The sequence below is a fragment of the Salvia splendens genome, chromosome 12 (assembly GCF_004379255.2).
Source record: "Salvia splendens isolate huo1 chromosome 12, SspV2, whole genome shotgun sequence".
NCBI classification, from domain to species: domain Eukaryota; kingdom Viridiplantae; phylum Streptophyta; class Magnoliopsida; order Lamiales; family Lamiaceae; genus Salvia; species Salvia splendens.
The window spans coordinates 6,156,818-6,176,417 of record NC_056043.1 but is presented as its reverse complement, the minus strand read 5'-3'; the positions used below and the strand labels follow the sequence as shown (position 1 = coordinate 6,176,417).

Sequence of the window (19,600 nt, the reverse complement as noted above, 5' to 3'; positions counted from 1 at the left end):
TTGCATTGTAGACAATTTATGTTAAAATGCAAAACTTAACAGTATAAAATGCAATTTTCCTATAACTAAAATGCAATTTGCAGAAATCCATCTACAGCTTCACAAATGTATATTGCATTTTTGTATTTACAATATTGCATGTTTCGTGCCACATGGCAGCACGAGATTGAATGTAGGTTGTGACTCTAATTAAGGATGCATCCTAATGCTCCCCTTCCAACGAGTCCTACATGCATATGTTTCGATGTCAAAATATGAAGAAAAAAAATCATTAATTTTCATATTTTTCAAGAAGCATGTAATACCAATACAACTTACATAATATGTCAATATAATGCTTGTACAATGTCAATACGAAATTGTGTTGATATTGTCATATCTTCATGTTGACATATTTTATACACTATATTGACATTGAGTTCCTAAACCCTAAAGTTGATAATTGTTAGTATTATATTTTTAATATTGAATAATCAAAAATGAAATTACACATGACATTTTATAGACTATTAAATCTCTAAAATCACATGGTCATAAATTCGTTGTAGTTAGCAATTAAGGGATGAGTTAGCAACTGATCACATCCTCATCCTCACACATATATATATATATATATATATATATATATATATATATATATATGATCAATACAAAAATTGATTTCAATACAAAATCCAGAACAAATTCTGACCATGAGATTTGGCAATCTAACAGTCAATAATTAAATAAAAACACGGTGGGTCATTATAAAGTAGTTTTAAGTCATATTATAAAATTCGGGTTTGAGCTCATGTTAAGATCATTTTATGTCATCATTACTATAATAACGTAAAAATAAGCTTATGATGACTTAAAAATGACCAATTCTTAATACAAAAATGCAGAACTAAGCATACAAATGTCATTTTTAAAATGAGTGGATAAAATATCAATAAAAGGGTAAAATAGTCAATCTTCAATAACATAATAATTTTCACAGTTTTTTTTATATCAACATAGTGTATTACAAATATCAAAACAGTGACATGAGAATCTCAACACAAGTACTCCCTCCGTCCCTCTAAAGATGACCCACTTTCCTTTTTGGTTTATCCCAACCAAGATGACTCATTACTAAAAATGGAAACCCATTTATCTCTACTTTATTTCCTCTCTCTCTTACTTTACTCTCTCCACTTAACACACAAAATAAAGTTGCATAAAATTTCGTGCCGCCCAAGGAAAGGGTCATCTTTCTTGGGACGGAGGGAGTACTAGAAAATATCGACACAGTTTTATTGATATTGTACGTGCATTATATTGAGATTGTTTGATGCATTTATTGATATAAAATCTGCTTATCAACATATACGAACATTAAAATAAAAATTATAAAATTTCATCGCCGATAATCGTCGGAACATATGCAATTGAAATCTCGTTAGAATTCTTATGAAATTACTTTTACTTTGATATATATTTTTAAAAAAAATAATTTAAATCGAGAGAGTTACGTAAATTAAAATTTTAAGATGATTTTGAGGAGAGAGAAAGTGGTTAATTTTAACTATCACATATAAGAATTAACATTAATACCCTTTAAGTTTATTTAATAATTTTTTAATTTAAAATATAATCCACGTGACATTATTTCAACCACTAAATCTCTTAATCTAATGACTAAGATTTGGTCTTAATTTGTGATTGAAAAATTATTCCAATAATTCCAAGCCTAATCTTTTTAAAAAAGCACGTACAGTACTTTTGTATACAAATTAAATTGTTGGGGCAACATTTCAAATTAGTCAAATAAAATGGGGAATGGAATCGTGACACGCAAATATTGAGACTTTATTTTACAATAGTACTACTAATTTATTGTTTCAAATGTGAGTACTATATTTTCTCCCTCCACCGTTAATAAAATGCTAAGCTGGATTAGTCGGATTCCGCCAAAAGGCGGATTCGGTAGACCTGTAGTTAAACCAAAATAAAATAAAATGCTAAGCTACTCGTCGGTGGACTAATTAATGATTTATACTTTGTCAACTCCTAGTGAGAATTGAAATGCATGTGTAATAGCTGGGATTTTTCTTCATAAAAATAATTAAAAGACATATAAACCCTAAGGTAGTAGGTCGATGAAGTTTGACCTCACGTTGAAGCGGTTGTTTGAGGCCGGCAATATAGATCGGAAGAAGTATATAGTCAGGAACTCCGGATAGTTTATCCTGCAATGTCTCAAATTCAAACTGATACTCCGAGACAGTGCAGGTTTGACACAACTTAGCGATCAAGCCGATGTAGCTTTCATAACAATCTGGGTCGAATCTGTATCGAACCTCATTCAGAAACTCTTACCACGTGACATAGTCATTGTTGGGGCAATAGTGTTTAATCTATTCGTAAGCCGGTGGATCGAACAATGGAACAACTTAGTGAATTCGATTTGCATCAGGCATCATCATGTGATCAAAATAATATTGAATTTTAAAAATCAAATTTGATGTGTCTGTGCCGTCAAAACGAGGAGGATCTAAACGAACTCCACGGTGCTGCTGATCATACGATGGGTTCCCGTGTGGCAAACGCTCGGTAGAAGGATACCAACACGAAGTAGGACGAGGGCTGAGTAAGGCGAATAGATTGGGCGATCCGATAAAGAGTACTGGCCATATTGTGGAAGCATTTGTGTCACACCCGCATTTTCTAAGGATAGAAAACACGGTTGATCGCAACTAGGGGAGGATTAAAGAAGTGGGGAATAAAGGGGGAAACATACATATTTGACCAAAACATTTAAATAATTGAAATAACTTGGAAAACGACATAGTATTATCTCAACAAAATACCAACTCTAAGGAAATAAAGACTGGACAAAAAATGATTTTTGAAAAGAGTTAAACTCTCAATGATAAGACAATTTTAAAGGAAAAGGCATTTAGCGGAAGCGTTCAAGACACGGAATAATGTCGAGTATGAAGACACGACATATCCAACAATACTAAACAAGACATAATTATCCTCCAACAATACTAAACAAGACATAATTATCCATGAACTCTGCTCAACATCCTCCACGTCTGTCGCAGCTTAATCTGCACATTAAAAACAATATGCAGAGCTGAGTACTTGACGCACAAAGTGGGCACATGCCAAAATATAATTTGTCAAGCCATAAACAAGTGATATTGGGGATTTTAATTAAAAGAACTCAAGTACACTAAAAATATATTTTCCATAAAGTTCGGTTGCGCAACCATTTTCCATCCACCATCACCATACCATATCAGAACATACATGACAAGGAACGTGGCCACGAACCAAGTCACTAGACCGGCCAACTCACCAGAGATAGCATCCGATCTACGTGGTGTACACTAGTCTGAGTAGGGTTTGCAGCCATACTGGGACCCGAATTCGATTAAACGTATATGGTAAAGCCACTTCAGATAAGTTCCATCAAAACATAAAAGCATGACAAAACAAACATTTTCACCTCGTTTTCACATCAAAATATATTTAGGACATAGTCCTCATATAAAAAGAAAGTCCACATCAATCGCTTAACTTCTCAATCAACTTTCTGCTCCAACCACAAATGGCGTGCAAAAGTTCACCTTTTTCGAGATAACATGATATGCAACAATTAGACTTTGCAATTTAATTTAATTTAACAACGATGCATGCATCCTATGTGTGTATGCTCAAATTATCCTTTGTTTTTTCATAAAGAAAAACATATATATAAAGTCCTCATATTTTTCTGATTTAAAACGTCGCCAAGAAAACTACCCAACATTAATCAATTCAACTCCAACTACATAAGAAATTAAACTAGCCCAAACAAAATCTCATAGCATACAATTCACTAGCCCAAACAAAACATATGCCAAAAATAATAAGGAAATATATATTATACTTCCAACACATCATATATTTTTTAGTATAGTCCCAACTCAACTCCACACTGCCGACCCACTCAAACAAATAAGCTGGCCCAATTCTAAACAGATGCAAAGTATTAAACATGTCTAAAATTAATTAGAGGCCCAAAACCCAAAACTAAAGAAAAGAAAAACTTAAAAATAAAGAGCAGTACGTATGTATGCTCCCAACACAACTATCCTTCTCATTTCAAAGCAGCGACTCTCTCTTTAGCCATCCTTATGAAATTCACAAATTAGCAAAACCTTCTTCCCGATTCTCGTCTTTCAAACTGAAATCAAGTCACCCTCTTTCACATATTTCACTCTCTTTCGCTTCGCTCCCTTCTAACTCAACTCAGCAGCACCAAATCCTCTCCCTCTTTTCTTGTTCATTGTCGGCGAAAACTCAGCACTAGTAGCTGCCACCGTCAGCCGCTCCTTAGTCTTAAAGATGGTAATCAAGAGAGGCGAGATTCATAAGGCACTGCATATTGAGAGATATTTGAGAGTATAACATGTGTTTTATATTTCTGTGTGTTTTTCAGTGTAATTCATCACCTCAATATATAGGTATGAATATTTCCTATCTATGGAACACACAATTAATTGTAATCAATCTATTCTAGGACAGTATGTAATTGAATCACAATCCTAGTCAATCAATTATTCTCTGCAATCTTCTCTCCATTTGATATGCTTTGACATTCTCCCTCAAGTTGAGCAATGGTATCTCCGATGCTTAACTTGACCGGTATCTCTTTGAATACCTTTGGGTGAATTGCTTTGGTGAGTATGTCTGCAAGTTGTTCCTCATATCGGACAAATGAGAATTCAATAATGCCTCCTTCTAGCTTTTTTTTGATGAAATGCCGATCAACTTCCACGTGCTTCGTTCTGTCGTGTTGCACTGGATTTTCTGAGATACTAATGGCCGTCTTGTTGTCACAGAACAATTGGCTTTTTCGAGTAGGAGGAAAACCAATTTCTGTGAGCAGTCTTCTTAGCCATAGGATTTCCATGAGCCCACTTCTCATTCCTTGGAACTCAGCCTCAGCGCTTGACAGAGCTACAACCTTTTGTTTCTTACTCCTCCAAGTAACCAAGTTGCCCCCGATAAAGGTAAAGTAGCCCCCTGTAGATTTTCTATCCATTGGATTACTTGCCCAGTTAGCATCAGTGTATCCATCAATCTCTAAGTCTTCTCTCTTTGCTAGAATACTCCATGGCCTACTGATGGATCCGCGAATTTCTGATGTTAGTAAATGCTGGTAGAGAATAAAGGCTACGACACAATGAATTTACGTGGTTCGATTTACTGAAGTAAATCTACGTCCACGGGAAGAAGGGAGGGCAAGATTGTATTGCTTGATCTGGGATTACAGCTTACAACACAGACTTGCTATATGCTATTTTATCTCTAGAGAGCTTAACCTTTTTCTATCTGATCTAAGTTCTATTTATACATTGAACTAAGATCGTGGCTTGCCTCACCACTAAGTCGTGGATGTCGTGTAGGTCATGGCCTAAGATCGTGGATGTAGCGTAGGTCATGGCCTACGATCGTGGCCTGAGTTGACACCACGTGGTAGTGGGTGTGTTGGAAGTTGTGGAAATCCTGTATGGGTCCACTAACTCCTTGTTCGGTCGAATACTGAGACCGAACTGCTTTGGTCGCCGATCTGAGAGTAGAGCTTGATGCCGACCTGAGAGCAGAGCTTGATTAGTTGGCTTTTACCGAGCTGTAGACTGAGGCCGAACTCTTTGTTCGGTCGAATACTGAGACCGAACTGCTTTGGTTGCCGATCTGAGAGTAGAGCTTGATGCGTTGGCTTTTACCGAGCTGTAGGCTGAGGCCGAACTCTTTGGTAATGCCGAACTCATACTCTTCCTTGGGCTTTGGGCTGATGGGCCGTCATTGCTGTTGGGCTTGTTTAGTACGCACCCCATCACCTACCGTACCCTTTAGATATCGCACAATCCTCAAAGCGGCCTCCATATGATTAGCTTGAGGTCGGTGCATGAACTGACTCACTATGCCAGCTGCATATGTGATGTCGGGTCTGGTATGTGAGAGATAGATGAGCTTTCCGACAAGTCGTTGATACCTCTCTCTATCAGCGAGATCGGCTCCTTCCTTTATTTTCAAGCCATGGTTGGGAATCATTGGAATGTCTGCGGGTTTGCACTCAAGGAGACCAGTTTCTGCCAACAAGTCTAGTACATACTTCCTTTGTCTTAGGAGTATCCCGTGTCTGGATCTCAACACTTCTATCGCCAAGAACTATTTCAATGCTCCTAGATCTTTCATCTCGAATTCTCTAAACAAATTTTCCTTCAATTTCTGGATTTCTTCTACGTCGTCTCCAGTAATGATCATGTCATCAACATAAATAATCAGACATGTTACCTTGTCGTCTCTCATTTTTGTGAAAAGTGTATGGTCGGACTGGCTTTGTTTGAATACATGTTTGAACATTGCCTGTCAGAATCTTCCGAACCAAATCCATCGAGACTGCTTCAATCCATATAATGTTTTCTGTAATCGGCAGACTTCTCCTCCTTCAAACCCTTCAGAGAATCTTGGTGGAACTTCTATGTACACCTCTTTGTTTTTTTCTAACTCTCCATGAAGGAAGGCATTTGAGACATCGAACTGGTGTAGTGGCCAATCTTTGCACACTGCAACAGACAGTAGGTCTCGCACAGTATCCATCTTGGCAACCGGGGAGAATGTTTCTTCATAATCCACTCCATACACTTGGGTGTATCCTTTTGCCACAAGTCTCGCCTTATATCTCTCGATTGAACCATCTGCTCTTCTTTTTATGGTGAATATCCATCAACATCTAACTGGCTTCTTTTCTTTGGGCAACGTGTATTTCTCCCATGTGTCTTTTTTTACCAAGGCATCTATCCCATTCTTTATGGCTTCTCTCCAATGTTTGTGTTACTTGCCTCCTCAAATGATTGTGGGATTTCTCCTCCTCATATAGGGCAGCTTCAAATGCCAGGGCCATTTCTGATAGGTGACCTTGAACAATATTTGATACTGCATACTTTGTCTTTCTTCCTTTCCAGTCTGGTGAGTATCTTCGAGGAGGTATTCCTCTCGTACTCCTTGAGGGAGGCTTATATGGTTCTCTAGTATCTCCACTTCTTCCACTGGTTCCACATTCTTCATTATTGCACCTATTAGGATTAGTGCGTTCTGAAGGTATATTATCGAGATCATAACTGTTTACCTCGGGATTCGAAGACGGGTTTGATGGTTGGACAATGTCACCTTGCTCCCCGTTCAGTATTACATGGCTTAACGGCCCGGCGGTGCCGCAAATTCCTTAGTTGGACCAACGTCTGTAACAGGGCTTGGCTGTGACTCTCCCCCTGTCTATGGTTCTCCCTCTAAGTGATGGTTTGGACTAATATCTGGTAGCCAATCTAGGAGGTCATTGTTTGGACTATTGTCTGAAGGTTGTGTCACCCCCTTATTACTAGATTGGTTGTAGAAGTATTCGCCCTCCACAAAATCACAATTCATGGTGGTGTGCATCCAGCGGGCTGTTGGGTCATAGCACCTTTAACCTTTCTGATTATTTCCATAGCCAAGAAAGACACACTTGAGAGCGCATGGATCAAATTTGGAACGTTCGTGTTTCGGGATATAAACGAAGACTGAACAACCAAACACTCTAGGCTCAAGGGATAAAGAGGATGGGATTTTGAAGTGGTCTGAAAAAACATCTAAGGGAGTTTTGAAGTTAAGGATTCCAGTGGGTAGGCGGTTTATAAGGTATACTGAGTTTGAATAAGTTTATAGAAATCAACGAATTTATCAAAAACTTCAGACTTATTCTTCAAAAATAAATCCAAGTCATGCGAGAGTAATCATCAACAAAAAGCACAAAGTATCGAAAACCTTGTCCCCCAGTGATAGGGGCAGGACCCCAAACATCAGAATGTACTAAAGCAAAAGGAGTTTTCATTCGAGTGTTGTTTAACTTGAAAGAATGTCTATGGTTTTTGGCCAACACATAAGTATCACAATGAAAAGATTTTATAGAAGTAACTAATTCAGGAAAAAGTATGCGAAAATATCCTAGGGATTGGTGCCCTAAGCGATGATGCCAAAGCCAAGCCTGGCTGTCAGTCGGTCCGGCAGTTAGCATCATCGTAGTATTCTGTTGGGCTATCCCGTCCACATAGTACAGCCTGCGACGCTTAGTGCCACGCCCAACTATCGTCCCGTCTTGATATCCTGCAACATGCAAAATTGAGGTTGCATTAGTAATTTACAATTAAGTTCCTTGGTCACATGACTAATAGATAATAGTTTGAGTGACAGTGATGGGACAGAAAGACAGTTAGACAGGCATAGTGTAGGCGAATTATTGATAATTTCCGCTTCATGAACTTGTGCTAGGTCCCCACTGGCGGTTGGACATAGGACTTATTGGATTTAGAGATTGATAAAAAAATCTGAGGCATCAAATGATATAGTGTTTGTTGCTCTGCAATCAAATATCCAATAGGTGTCTTTAGGGCCTATTGTGGAGATAGACGAACAAGCTAAGGCTTCGAAAGAATTATGGCATGGGATAAAGGGCTGGAAGTCAGATTTTTCTGAAATGTGTGGTCGAATTTGCAAAGTTCGGGTAGTATGGGGACTAATCTCGAATATAGGAGACTGTTGGGAAGATTTTTGGTACTTTTGGAATATTTGGGGTGGCTTGTGTGATGTATTTTTAAGATGGGGTTCTAAACCGAATTTAGGAGAGTTTTGGGGTGGCTTGTGTGATCTATTTTTAAGATGGGGTTCTGAACCGAATTTAGGAGTGTTTTGGGGTGGCTTTAAAGATAAAGATTTTGGGTGGGGTTTAGGAGGAAGTTCTAGCTTTTTAGTGGGTCGATTTGAGATTTCCGAAAATTAGGGGTATATATTTGATTTACACCCCCAATTTTGGAAACCCTAGCCGTTGTTTCTCCTTTGTTTTCAACCCTAACCGCTGTGGAGATCTTAGCCACCGCCGTCCGAGCATCAATTGTCGTCGCCTGATCACTTGTGGTGGACTTGGTCACTGATATCTCACCTCCTGACCATGTTCTTGCCACCGACACAGATGCAACCACCGGCTTCTCCTCTGCCTGATTCTCGCTGCTACCCCCGCTGCCGCCCACCAGTTTTTCGGTGTTGGTGGCGCCATCAACAGCAACAGCTGTCGAGGCCCTTCCACCTCCGATGCTTCGTCCTGCATTTCGGGCCTGCCGCACCTTCTTCATCTCCTCCCACCACTCCAGAAACCCATGAATGTGAAAGCATGTATCTTTGGTATGCTTTTTTCCTCCACAGTGGCTGCATAACAGTTGGCTTTTGTCTTCCTCCTTTCGGTAGCTATGGTTTCGCGGTGGTTGGTGGTTCTGTGCGATGGTTGTTCAATTTTTATCGAACACGACGAGGCCTACTTCGATTCCGAATTCCTTGGGTTCTGGATTCAGCAGCTTCTCATTGACGGACTCACGTCTGACGAGTCCATATGTCTTCCTTGCCGTTGGTATTGGATCCATATTTAGGATCTCTCTCTTGATTTTTTCGTATCTGTGATCTTCTAATGCCCATAAAAACTGGTATAACATGTGTATCTGTGTGTTCTGATTAAATTTCTCGATGTTTGATGGAGTGTCCATTGGGTTTGGATCTCGGGTGTCAATTGAAATCCATAAATCTTGAAGCTTTTGCCATAGGCCTTCTAATGATAGATTTCCTTGTCTCAAACTGTAAGCTTGTCTATGCCGATCTGAGATTTGGAATTGATCAGCGCCGCTTCCATACGTTGTGGCCAGACTATCCCACAAGTCGTAGGCCGTTTCGTATTGAGAGACTTCATTGACGATGTTGGCGTCGATGTTGTTTATGATCCAGTTGAAGCAACAATCGTCTCGTTGCTGCCATCGGTTGTAGTTCTGATCTGTCTGTGGGGGAGGGTCTGTAACTCCAGTTATGTGAGATGCCAAACCTTTCCCACTGATGGCTCTTCGCATCAGTTTTGCCCATAGGGGATAATTATCCCCATTGAGTTTTTCTGTCAGGCGCACCTCGCCGAGTGATTACAGAGATGAGGGTTTATGGTTTAGGGTTTTCTGAGACATACTTAGTCTCATGAATTCAGCGAATTGCTCGGCTGAAAGGGTTATGGGTTGGTTGTTTTTTGGCGGAGTATCAGATTCAGAATCTGACATATTGTTGGTTGTGTTTTTGCAGGTTTCAAAAGGTCGGGGAAGGTATTCGAGACTGTGATGATATTTTTCTGGGTCTCAATCCCGAATAAACCTGCCCTAATACCATCTTAAAGATAGTAATCAAGAGAGGCGAGATTCATAAGGCACTGCATATTGAGAGATATTTGAGAGTAGAATATGTGTTTTATATTTCTGTGTGTTTTTCAATGTAATTCTTCACCTCAATATATAGGTGTGAATAATATTTCCTATCTATGGAAAACACAATTAATTGTAATCAATCTATTCTAGGACAATATGTTATTGAATCACAATCCTAGTCAATCAATTATTCTCTGCAATCTTCACTCCATTTGATATGCTTTGACACTTAGCGCCGTCGCCGTCGCATTCCGGTCAGGCAGGTAAGTCTCTCTCTCCCTTTCCCCCAATCTAAACCTTTTATTAAATTTTCTAATTATTCGTTTATATTTCTTATATGGGCAGATAGAAGGATTTTCAAGAATTGGATTTGAAGAGAAACAGGAGGCAGCTTCTAAAGCTTTAAAGATCGAAGCTTTCGAAGGGAGTATCATTCAACAAGTTTCAGAAATTTCCAAAATAATTTGTTCCGGATTCGGCCAGTGAACTAAAATGAATGTATGAAAGTATGTCATGGAATTGATGAAAAGAAACTACCTTTGGGAGGAAGAAAATTTGGACAAGCAGAAGGTATTGAAAAGTCCCAGCTTTCTCTGTTCTTCTTCACACTGTGATGTTGAGAGTTTTGATTATGGAATCTAAAGTATGAAACTTCCGTATTCAATGGAATGAGGAGAAATTACCTTTTGGTGGAAGAGAGGAAAATTAATGGCAGATTGGAAAAATGATGAAGTTGCGTTGTGGGGGAATATATGAGAAGAAGAAGAAGAGATTTTTTATTGGAGATTTTCAGGGAGATTGAGATATGGGAGAAAACCGTGTAGAATGAATTTTGGAGTAGGAATATGTCTTGACCAAGGATTTGAATACATAAAGAATTAATTTTGTTGGGCTTTCCAAAATTGGTCCCAACTAAAAAAAATAAAATGGCTAGAAGAAGATAGATAAAAGTGATAGGCCCAAATATTTGATTTAGAGTATTCATTAAATTGTGGTGTTTTATTTTGATACTTTGGTGTTATTCCAAGTACTCGTAAATGAACGTCCAATTCTCCCATCGACGAATCTCATGTCAATCTCGTCGACTATTTTCACCACACTATTAATCAACAACAATTCAAACCTTTAATATTTCTAATTGCAACCAAGCAAAACAAAGATGGTATTTTACTCAAGATCTTTCACTAGCTCGTTCTCAAAACAAAATCTTAATGTAAACTGATAATAATAAAAGCGGGCATTGCGATTTGATTACCTTGTGGATTGTTGAAGGAATAAGGGCGATAGGATCCACCATGATCAGAGCCATATATGGGTGGAGCTATGTAGTGATGAGACGGCGGAGGAGGTAGAAATCCATGGTTTGGCGGGGGTAGGTGGTCGTGGTACATCCTGGTAGTGGGGAAAGGCGGTTGTAAATGGTTGTGGTGGATAGTGAGGTCATTAACTGCTGTCTGGAGTGGGTGGTGAAGCAGTTTATCAGTGGGTCGAACTGTTGTGGAAATAGGAATTGCATATGGTTGATCGGAATCTGGATGGTTGTTTACACCGCGAATACCCGGCTACTGATCGGTGGCTGCTAGGCGGGACTCCAATCTAGCAATGGTAGACATAATCCAAACAATTTGACCACAAAGAAAACCCGAGATAGAGCTTATAAATGCGCTCGACTTCCTACTCTATTACATTAGATAAACGAACAGAACTAACTATAAATAACTAACTCCCTACTTAGTCTTGGAAACGGATTGGAAGCCTCCTTATGCAAGGTGGTGGAGCATGGAGCGAAGGACCGACAATAGCTTCATCTGTAGAGTCATCAGCAGACTCTTCTGATGTTGGGTTCTTATCAAAATGGGTTAGCACCCTATGCTGCTCTAAGCTTTTTATGCATTTTTTGCTTTATATTATATAGTACTAGTATGTATAATTAGGGAGTATTACTCCCTCCGTCCCGGTTAAGATGACACATTTCTTAGTCAGCACGAGATTTTAGGAGTTATTGGTTATTGTGGTTCTCAAGAAGATGTGGATATTTAATTAAATCAAGAGAGAAAGAGATGTTGATATTTAATTAAAAAGAGAAAAAAGTAGTTGGGTGTATTAATTAGAGAGAAAAAATTACCAAAATTAGAAATGAGTCTTCTTAATTAGAACAAACTAAAAAGAAAAGTGGGTCATCTTAAGTGAGACGGAGAGAGTATTAAATATCAATAGTTTTAATATAATTTTATATAGATATTAGTCTTATAAATAATAAACTTAGGGAAAATTATAGTATTTTCCATGAACTTAGCCAATCTTATATTTTTTTTATTTTTAAGACTATTTTCAAAAATTATTGAAATATCACCAAAGCTGTTTTTTCTTTTCTTTTTTTTTTTTGTTAAAAAATGTCATTGTCATTTTCAGCCCATCCTATCATGGATATGAACATAAAATAAAAAAAAAATTGTATGCTGCGAGCTCCAAAAATGGAGAAAGAAAATTCAAGTTTCGTGTCTAATGATATAGACATTAAATTGTGGGGTTCTCCACGAAAATTAAACTTAATTGTTTATAAAGTGGTTTAAAAGAATACTTGGGAGATAAAATATGTGGGCCTGTGGGCCCCTTTTTTTTACCTGTAAATTCAATTGGTTACATCATGCAAATTTACAAAAATTAAGGCAAACCCAATCTATGAACAAATGTTGGAGTTATTATACTAAAACAACTAGAGACATCATATTTTTCAGCGTACATGAGATCTGGTACATAGGTGTATATGAAAATAAGAACATTGTGTTCAATTGATTCTTGAATCAACTCTTCAAGTCAAACCTTCACACATAGTTTATCTAGGTATGACTTTGTGTATAACCACATAAGAAATGAGCTAGTAACGCTACCACACAGATACATTTTCAAAAACACTTTCACACACATTGAATCAATTATGAATTTTGGTGTCCCATATAATTCATCCTACCGGAATTGCCGACTTACAAGTGATCTACCATATATAATAGTATAATACAAAATTGAATGTTGCGATGTGGAAATTATGCCGACCTATTTCATTTGTGAATCAATCCATTATTTTTCTTATGTACTAAGAAAACTTGGGATATTGTGGTTACATTACTGCCAAGTCTGATAATTTAATGATTGTTTTATTTCTGATAATTAAAGAATACTTATATAGTCAACCTAAGTACAAGATGTATGTTCACTTTGAGTTGTATTAATTGATAAAAATAATCTAAATTAATTGATTATTTACTTTGATGAAATAAATGATTGTTTATATTTATTTGGGCTTGAGCTTTTTTTTCATAAAAAAGTTAATGAAAATCTCAATTCTTATGTTTAACTCTGGGTGTAACCCCCGTCACTCTCTTTATTCTGTGTCAAATAAATAAAATCATACTCCCTCCGCCCTCCCATAATGAGAGTCATATTTCACTTTTACCATAAATAGTAAATAAACTCCACATTCCACCAACTTAATCCACTCACATTTTATTATAAAGGGATATTGGCACCTATTATCATGGAACATTTGAAAAGTTGGATTTTTCCCACAAACTTTAAAATTGGCAAATAATATCACGAACTTTATCCTGAGTTTATTATTTCCCACCATTGAAAAAATTCCGGCTATATTTGGGTTTAGTGAGAGTTTTAAAAAATACTAAAAAAGTGGGCATTTGGAATGTGAGTTCCTCTTTGTATGTACCACTCCCGTCGTTCCATACTAGGTAGAGTCATTCTTCCATTTTGGGCGTTCCATAATAGTAGAGTCATTTCCTTTTATTATAAAAAGTAACACATTTACTTTATCATCTCTACTTTTTCCTACACTTACTTTATTAATTTTTTTGTTTAATATACTATTACACACTTGTTCCTAATCTCCATGCCTTAAAAAATTATTCTACTACTATGCAACGGAGGAAGTACAATTAGTTTATAATAGAATAAGACTTAAAAAATTAATGGAATGTGAGACTCACTTACCATTTATAGTAAAAGTGAATTATGACTCTTATTAACGGAGGAATCAAAATGAATATAGGGGACTTCTAATTGGGGATAGAGAGTAATATATAATTATTTTAAAGAAAAAGATATAAAAAATAAATAGAAAAAATATCAAATCTTAGGTCCGTTGCAACAAGAGCAATCCAAACCGATGGCCCACCAAGTCTGCAAAATGTGATAATTAAGCTTAGCTGGCACCTCTAACGTTCCGATTTCTCATCTTTTTTAGGAGGAGAATGTGTCACAAATGTCTCATCTTAATCATACTGTGTTTTTTTTGTTACCAATGAAAAATCTTTGTCTCCTTGTATATTTACTTAATTTAACCCTGTCACCACTGTACCATGATCTACAAGTAAAATTATGCAAAACAACCTAATTTATCTTAATCATCTGTTCTTTATAGTGTACCACTGTACCATGTCAAGCAACAAATAGAGCGTGGCACATTAATTATCTTGCACAATCCGCTACCTCTTTTCTTTCTCATTTCAAAGAAATTTGACAATTTTTCATAATAATAATAGTATGTGACGAAGAATCCAATTGCATATTGACAACCAAAGTAGGCCACCAAAATCCAAGCATGCAATGCTATTATGCTAATAGTCAAGAGTTTGTTCAATAAGTTGAGATAATTCTCAAATTTTGAAGGAAAAATATATAAATACTAATAGAGGTGTAGAAATTACAAACCTTCCCAAAATTTTATATTGGTGAAACCGGCCAACACCTCCACTTATTACAATTAAGTATAGTAATTAATATTTCATGTGTACAAAATAAATAAAACAACAGATCAAGAAATATACCGAGGGTGACAATTAAATGTGATGGACAAAATGTATTCGCAATTATTGCAAAAAGCGCTAAGTAATTAATCATTATTTTGTGGTAAGTTAATTAAGCGTTTTAAAATTTAAAGTAACAAAACTCATCAACGTTCACAAGGGAGCAAAAACGTTGGAGAATCAAACAAGAAAACAATTTAAGCATTATGGCAACAACATATACTGTCGATATTTACTTTCCTCTTGCAATGATTTCCCTTTTCTTATTTACAATTTACTTTTATTACTGTTTCTCATATAAATTTCATTTTCTGTCCCAAATCACAATAATACCCCACCAGTTGCAAAAATTTCCAAATCTTTATTGCTGCCTCATCTTCTTCGCACAAAAATTATAGGTAAGCCCTAAATAAATTACGTACTTAATCTCATTATAACGATGACTAGAGCGAGGGATTGAGAAGGAAATTACTAGTACTGCATTTGTCCTTGAAAATATGGAGTAATTTTTAAACCGACGCAAGTTTTAATACACAGTACTACTTAATTGATAAAGTAAAAATAGATGAATAGGTAAAGTAAAAAAGAGGTAGAGAAAATATGGAAAAGTAAGAGAGAAGAAGATAAAATATAGTAAAAGTAGTATTAGTTGATTATGGGATCCACTTCTGAAAATAGAAAGTTGAGAAAATTTATATTTTTAATGGACAAACTAAAACGGATTAGTTTCTATTTTATAGAGACGAATGTAGTACATAGTATTTTTGTGTTTGTTTATTAAGAACAAATTATTATGTTGTTAACATACTATACCAAGAGTGGCAAACTGTTTCGTATAGTCATTATTAAATCAATCTAATAAATGACTCAATCCAATAAAGGATGGTTTGAATCTAACTTGTAAAAGAAATGTTCAACCTGGACATGAATTTGACTTATGACCTTCAAACCCAAACACGGCTCGCACACGTGATGAACCAGTTAACGACACTACACGATATATATAGTAACACGATAACGATATGAACCTAATTTGCATGACTAAAATCCCGTATTACACAATTAAATTTTATTTCAAATCATGGTTGACACGATTAAATATGATTTTGAAACCTTATTGACACAATAAAACCTGATTTATATATAATTTTAGAAATACTAACATTATTTTTTTAAAGGGTTACTTGAACTTAGTAGAAATTATCGAGTTTTTAGGGGATCAATTGGATAAGGACACAAACATTATAAGGTTTGATCCAACAATATTAAGTTTGTGTTGAATTTTCGTATCTTGTCCAAAATTATAGTAGTCCTAGTACTCCACTTTTTAAGGATAATTGTCATTTAAAATATAGTAACATTTTTGTAAAGTTGTAGTCAATTTCATAACTTTCAAAATTAGCGAATTAAATTATAATTTTTGGCGCTGGTTAAAATTTGGATAAACTCATCGTTATTCTATATTGTGATGGTCAATTTCTAAATAATTAATAAAGTTCATCAATTTTTTTATTATGTAAGACAATTCCTTATATTGTGAATTGACTAAAAATCAACCAAAAATTATCATCGTAAATAACAATTTTCCTTATTTTATAAATGGTAGTACATAATATTACTCCTATTATTCACCCATTATAATGTTCCACTAAAATTAAGCCTAATTTTCTTATTTTGTAATTGGTTGATAATGATATTAATATTTGCCCATTATAATGTTCGAATAAAATTACAATAAATATGATTATAACCACGTAATTCGTAGCATTTCATTTCTTCATAATTTACTGGTGGACCCCACCCCACTCCCCCCCATGACCCTATTCCACTAACCCCACTCACTAAACACGCTCACAATATCTATATAATAACGGCAATCCATTTATCCAATTTCCATCACAATCCTCTCACAAAATTCATTCCCAAAAATGAATTCCCCACACTTTCTTTCCTTCCTCCTCCTCCTCCTCACCTCCCTCCACTACTCCGCCCTCTCCGACTCCGGCACCATCGGAATCAACTACGGCCGCCTCGGCGACAACCTCCCCTCCCCCGCCCGAGTCGTCCAGCTCCTCAAATCCCAAGGCGTCACCAAGGTCAAGCTCTACGACTCCGACTCCTCCGTCCTCTCCGCCTTCTCCGGCTCCGGCATCTCCCTCACCGTCGGCCTCCCCAACGACAACCTCGCCTCCGCCGCCGCCTCCACCTCCTACACCGACTCCTGGGTCGAATCCAACATCCTCCCCTTCCACCCCAAAACCATCATCGAAGCCATCGCCGTCGGCAATGAAGTCTTCGCCAACTCCGCCACCACCCCCACCTCCGCCCTCCTCACCGCCATGAAAAACGTCTACACCTCCTTAGACAAGCACAACCTCTCCTCCTCCATCAAAATCTCCTCCCCCGTCGCCCTCAGCGCCCTCAATTCCTCCTACCCTCCCTCCGCCGGCGCCTTCAAACCCGACCTCATCGAGCCCGTCATCAAGCCGATGCTCCAATTTCTCAATCAAACCAATTCATATATTATGGTGAACGCCTACCCTTTCTTCGCCTACATCGACAACACAGACACAATCTCCCTCGACTACGCCCTGCTCCGTAACAGCGCCGCCGGAAACCCCGACTCCGGCAACGGCCTTGTCTACAAGAGCCTTTTTGAAGCGCAGACCGACGCCGTTTTCGCTGCTATGTCCGCAGTCGGTTTCGACGATATTAAGATCGTGATCACGGAAACCGGATGGCCGTCGAAGGGAGATGAAAAAGAAGTCGGCGCAACTCCGGAGAACGCCGCGGCGTATAATGGAAACCTCGTCCGCCGCGTCCTCAGCGGCGGAGGGACGCCGCTCCGTCCGAAGGACTCACTCAATGTGTTCCTATTCGCGCTTTTTAACGAGAACCAGAAAACCGGGCCCACGTCTGAGAGGAACTACGGCCTTTACTATCCGAACGAGGAGAAGGTGTATGATGTACCACTAACATTAGACGGACTAAATGGAGGGCAGAATATGACTGAGAGCAAGGCGCAGGTGCCAGCGCCGGCGGCGGGGCAGACGTGGTGTGTGGCGAGTGAGAATGTTGGGGAGGAGAAGCTGCAGGCGGCGTTGGATTACGCTTGTGGACAGGGAGGGGCTGACTGCCGTCCGATCCAGACGGAGGCGACGTGTTTCAATCCCAACACGGTGGAGGCGCACGCTTCTTACGCATTCAACAGCTACTATCAGAAGAATTCGCGGCTGAGCGGGAGCTGTGATTTCGGTGGCGCCGCTCATGTCGTTACCCAATCTCCTAGTAAGTTATTGCTACGTTTCAACTGCCTCAACTAGTGGAGTAGTAATTGTTTGTACTGTTTTTTAAAATTTTTTTATAAATTTTTTAGAACGTTAGTAATAATGTGGGACAATGTTTATTTTTGTGCAGAATTTGGCAGTTGCGATTTCCCCACCGGTTACTAAATTGCAGAATTTTGGAGATGTATGAGCAAGTTGTGGAATTTAATGATTCTTGGGCGGGGGGCTTATTCATTGATTTGCTAATGGTATTAGTATTTTCACAGTATTAGCAAATATTTATACTATTGTAATTCTTTATTTTTATTTTACTACAGAGTGCGTTTAGTTTTATGAATTATGGTTGTTCATATTTGTGACGTTGACATACACACAACGTAGCCTATTATTCAAAGGGACAGAGACTGGTCGACAGATCGGTGGTTATAGCTAAATATGACTTTTACCTCTTCGACGAGTTACCTACTTCAAATCTCATGTTACTTCTCAATCTTGTTCCACAACGTTTACTTAAAATGAAAGAACAGATTTTGTTTAAGCAATACGCAATCCCATACCAACTTTGAACAGAAGAATTTGGTGCTTTTTTTTTTGCTTGTTTCCTTTTATGTTAACAACAAAAATAGCAAGAAAAATGAAGTAAAATAAAAGGAAAAAACACAAAACACGATGGATGGAAATTTTCCTTTATAATTAAGCTCTCACAACTCCCTCCATGTACAATTTCCAAAATTCAACCGTATGTACTTTTCCGATGTGTGATACAATTTCCAAATCCAATTTTATTTACTAGGTTTCCTATGTATCTTCGAAGTTTGACGTACCGTTTATTTGTAAACATTTTTGTAATAGTTGCAACTGATGGAGCAGTTATTCGAACCTAATGCCCTCTCTAAGTCATTTGAAAAACTTGCCACATAGCCTTTGATTTTAAGCCTATTTTGATTTCATGGTTAAAATCAATAATTGTAGTAGTAGTTCATCTACATTTTGAAAGTGGAATTGGCTCAAAGTTGATTGTCCTAGCTCCAATTAGCCCTACATTATTAGTAGTACTAATAAAAATGGGGCTGAACGCAAGCCTAGGGTTGGACTGCTTCGTTGTAGCTCATTGGGCCTGTGATGGCCGGACTAAAAAAATCTACTTTCCATCCTGGGCCAATCCGATAACGGCCCATTCAGGATATTTGAGTTAGCCCATTAAACATAATCT

The 19,600-nt window shown here is 37.6% G+C and overlaps 1 protein-coding gene across 1 annotated transcript; it reads left to right on the top strand.

The window, feature by feature from the left end:
- Window positions 1–16,998: 16,998 nt before the first annotated feature.
- LOC121758711 (glucan endo-1,3-beta-D-glucosidase-like) lies at window positions 16,999–18,835 on the top strand. Its single transcript, XM_042154105.1, has 2 exons — window positions 16,999–18,388; window positions 18,518–18,835. Exons 1-2 carry the CDS (start codon window positions 17,029–17,031, stop codon window positions 18,550–18,552), a joined length of 1,395 nt encoding a protein of 464 aa, XP_042010039.1. The 5' UTR covers window positions 16,999–17,028; the 3' UTR covers window positions 18,553–18,835.
- The last annotated feature ends 765 nt before the right edge of the window (window positions 18,836–19,600 follow it).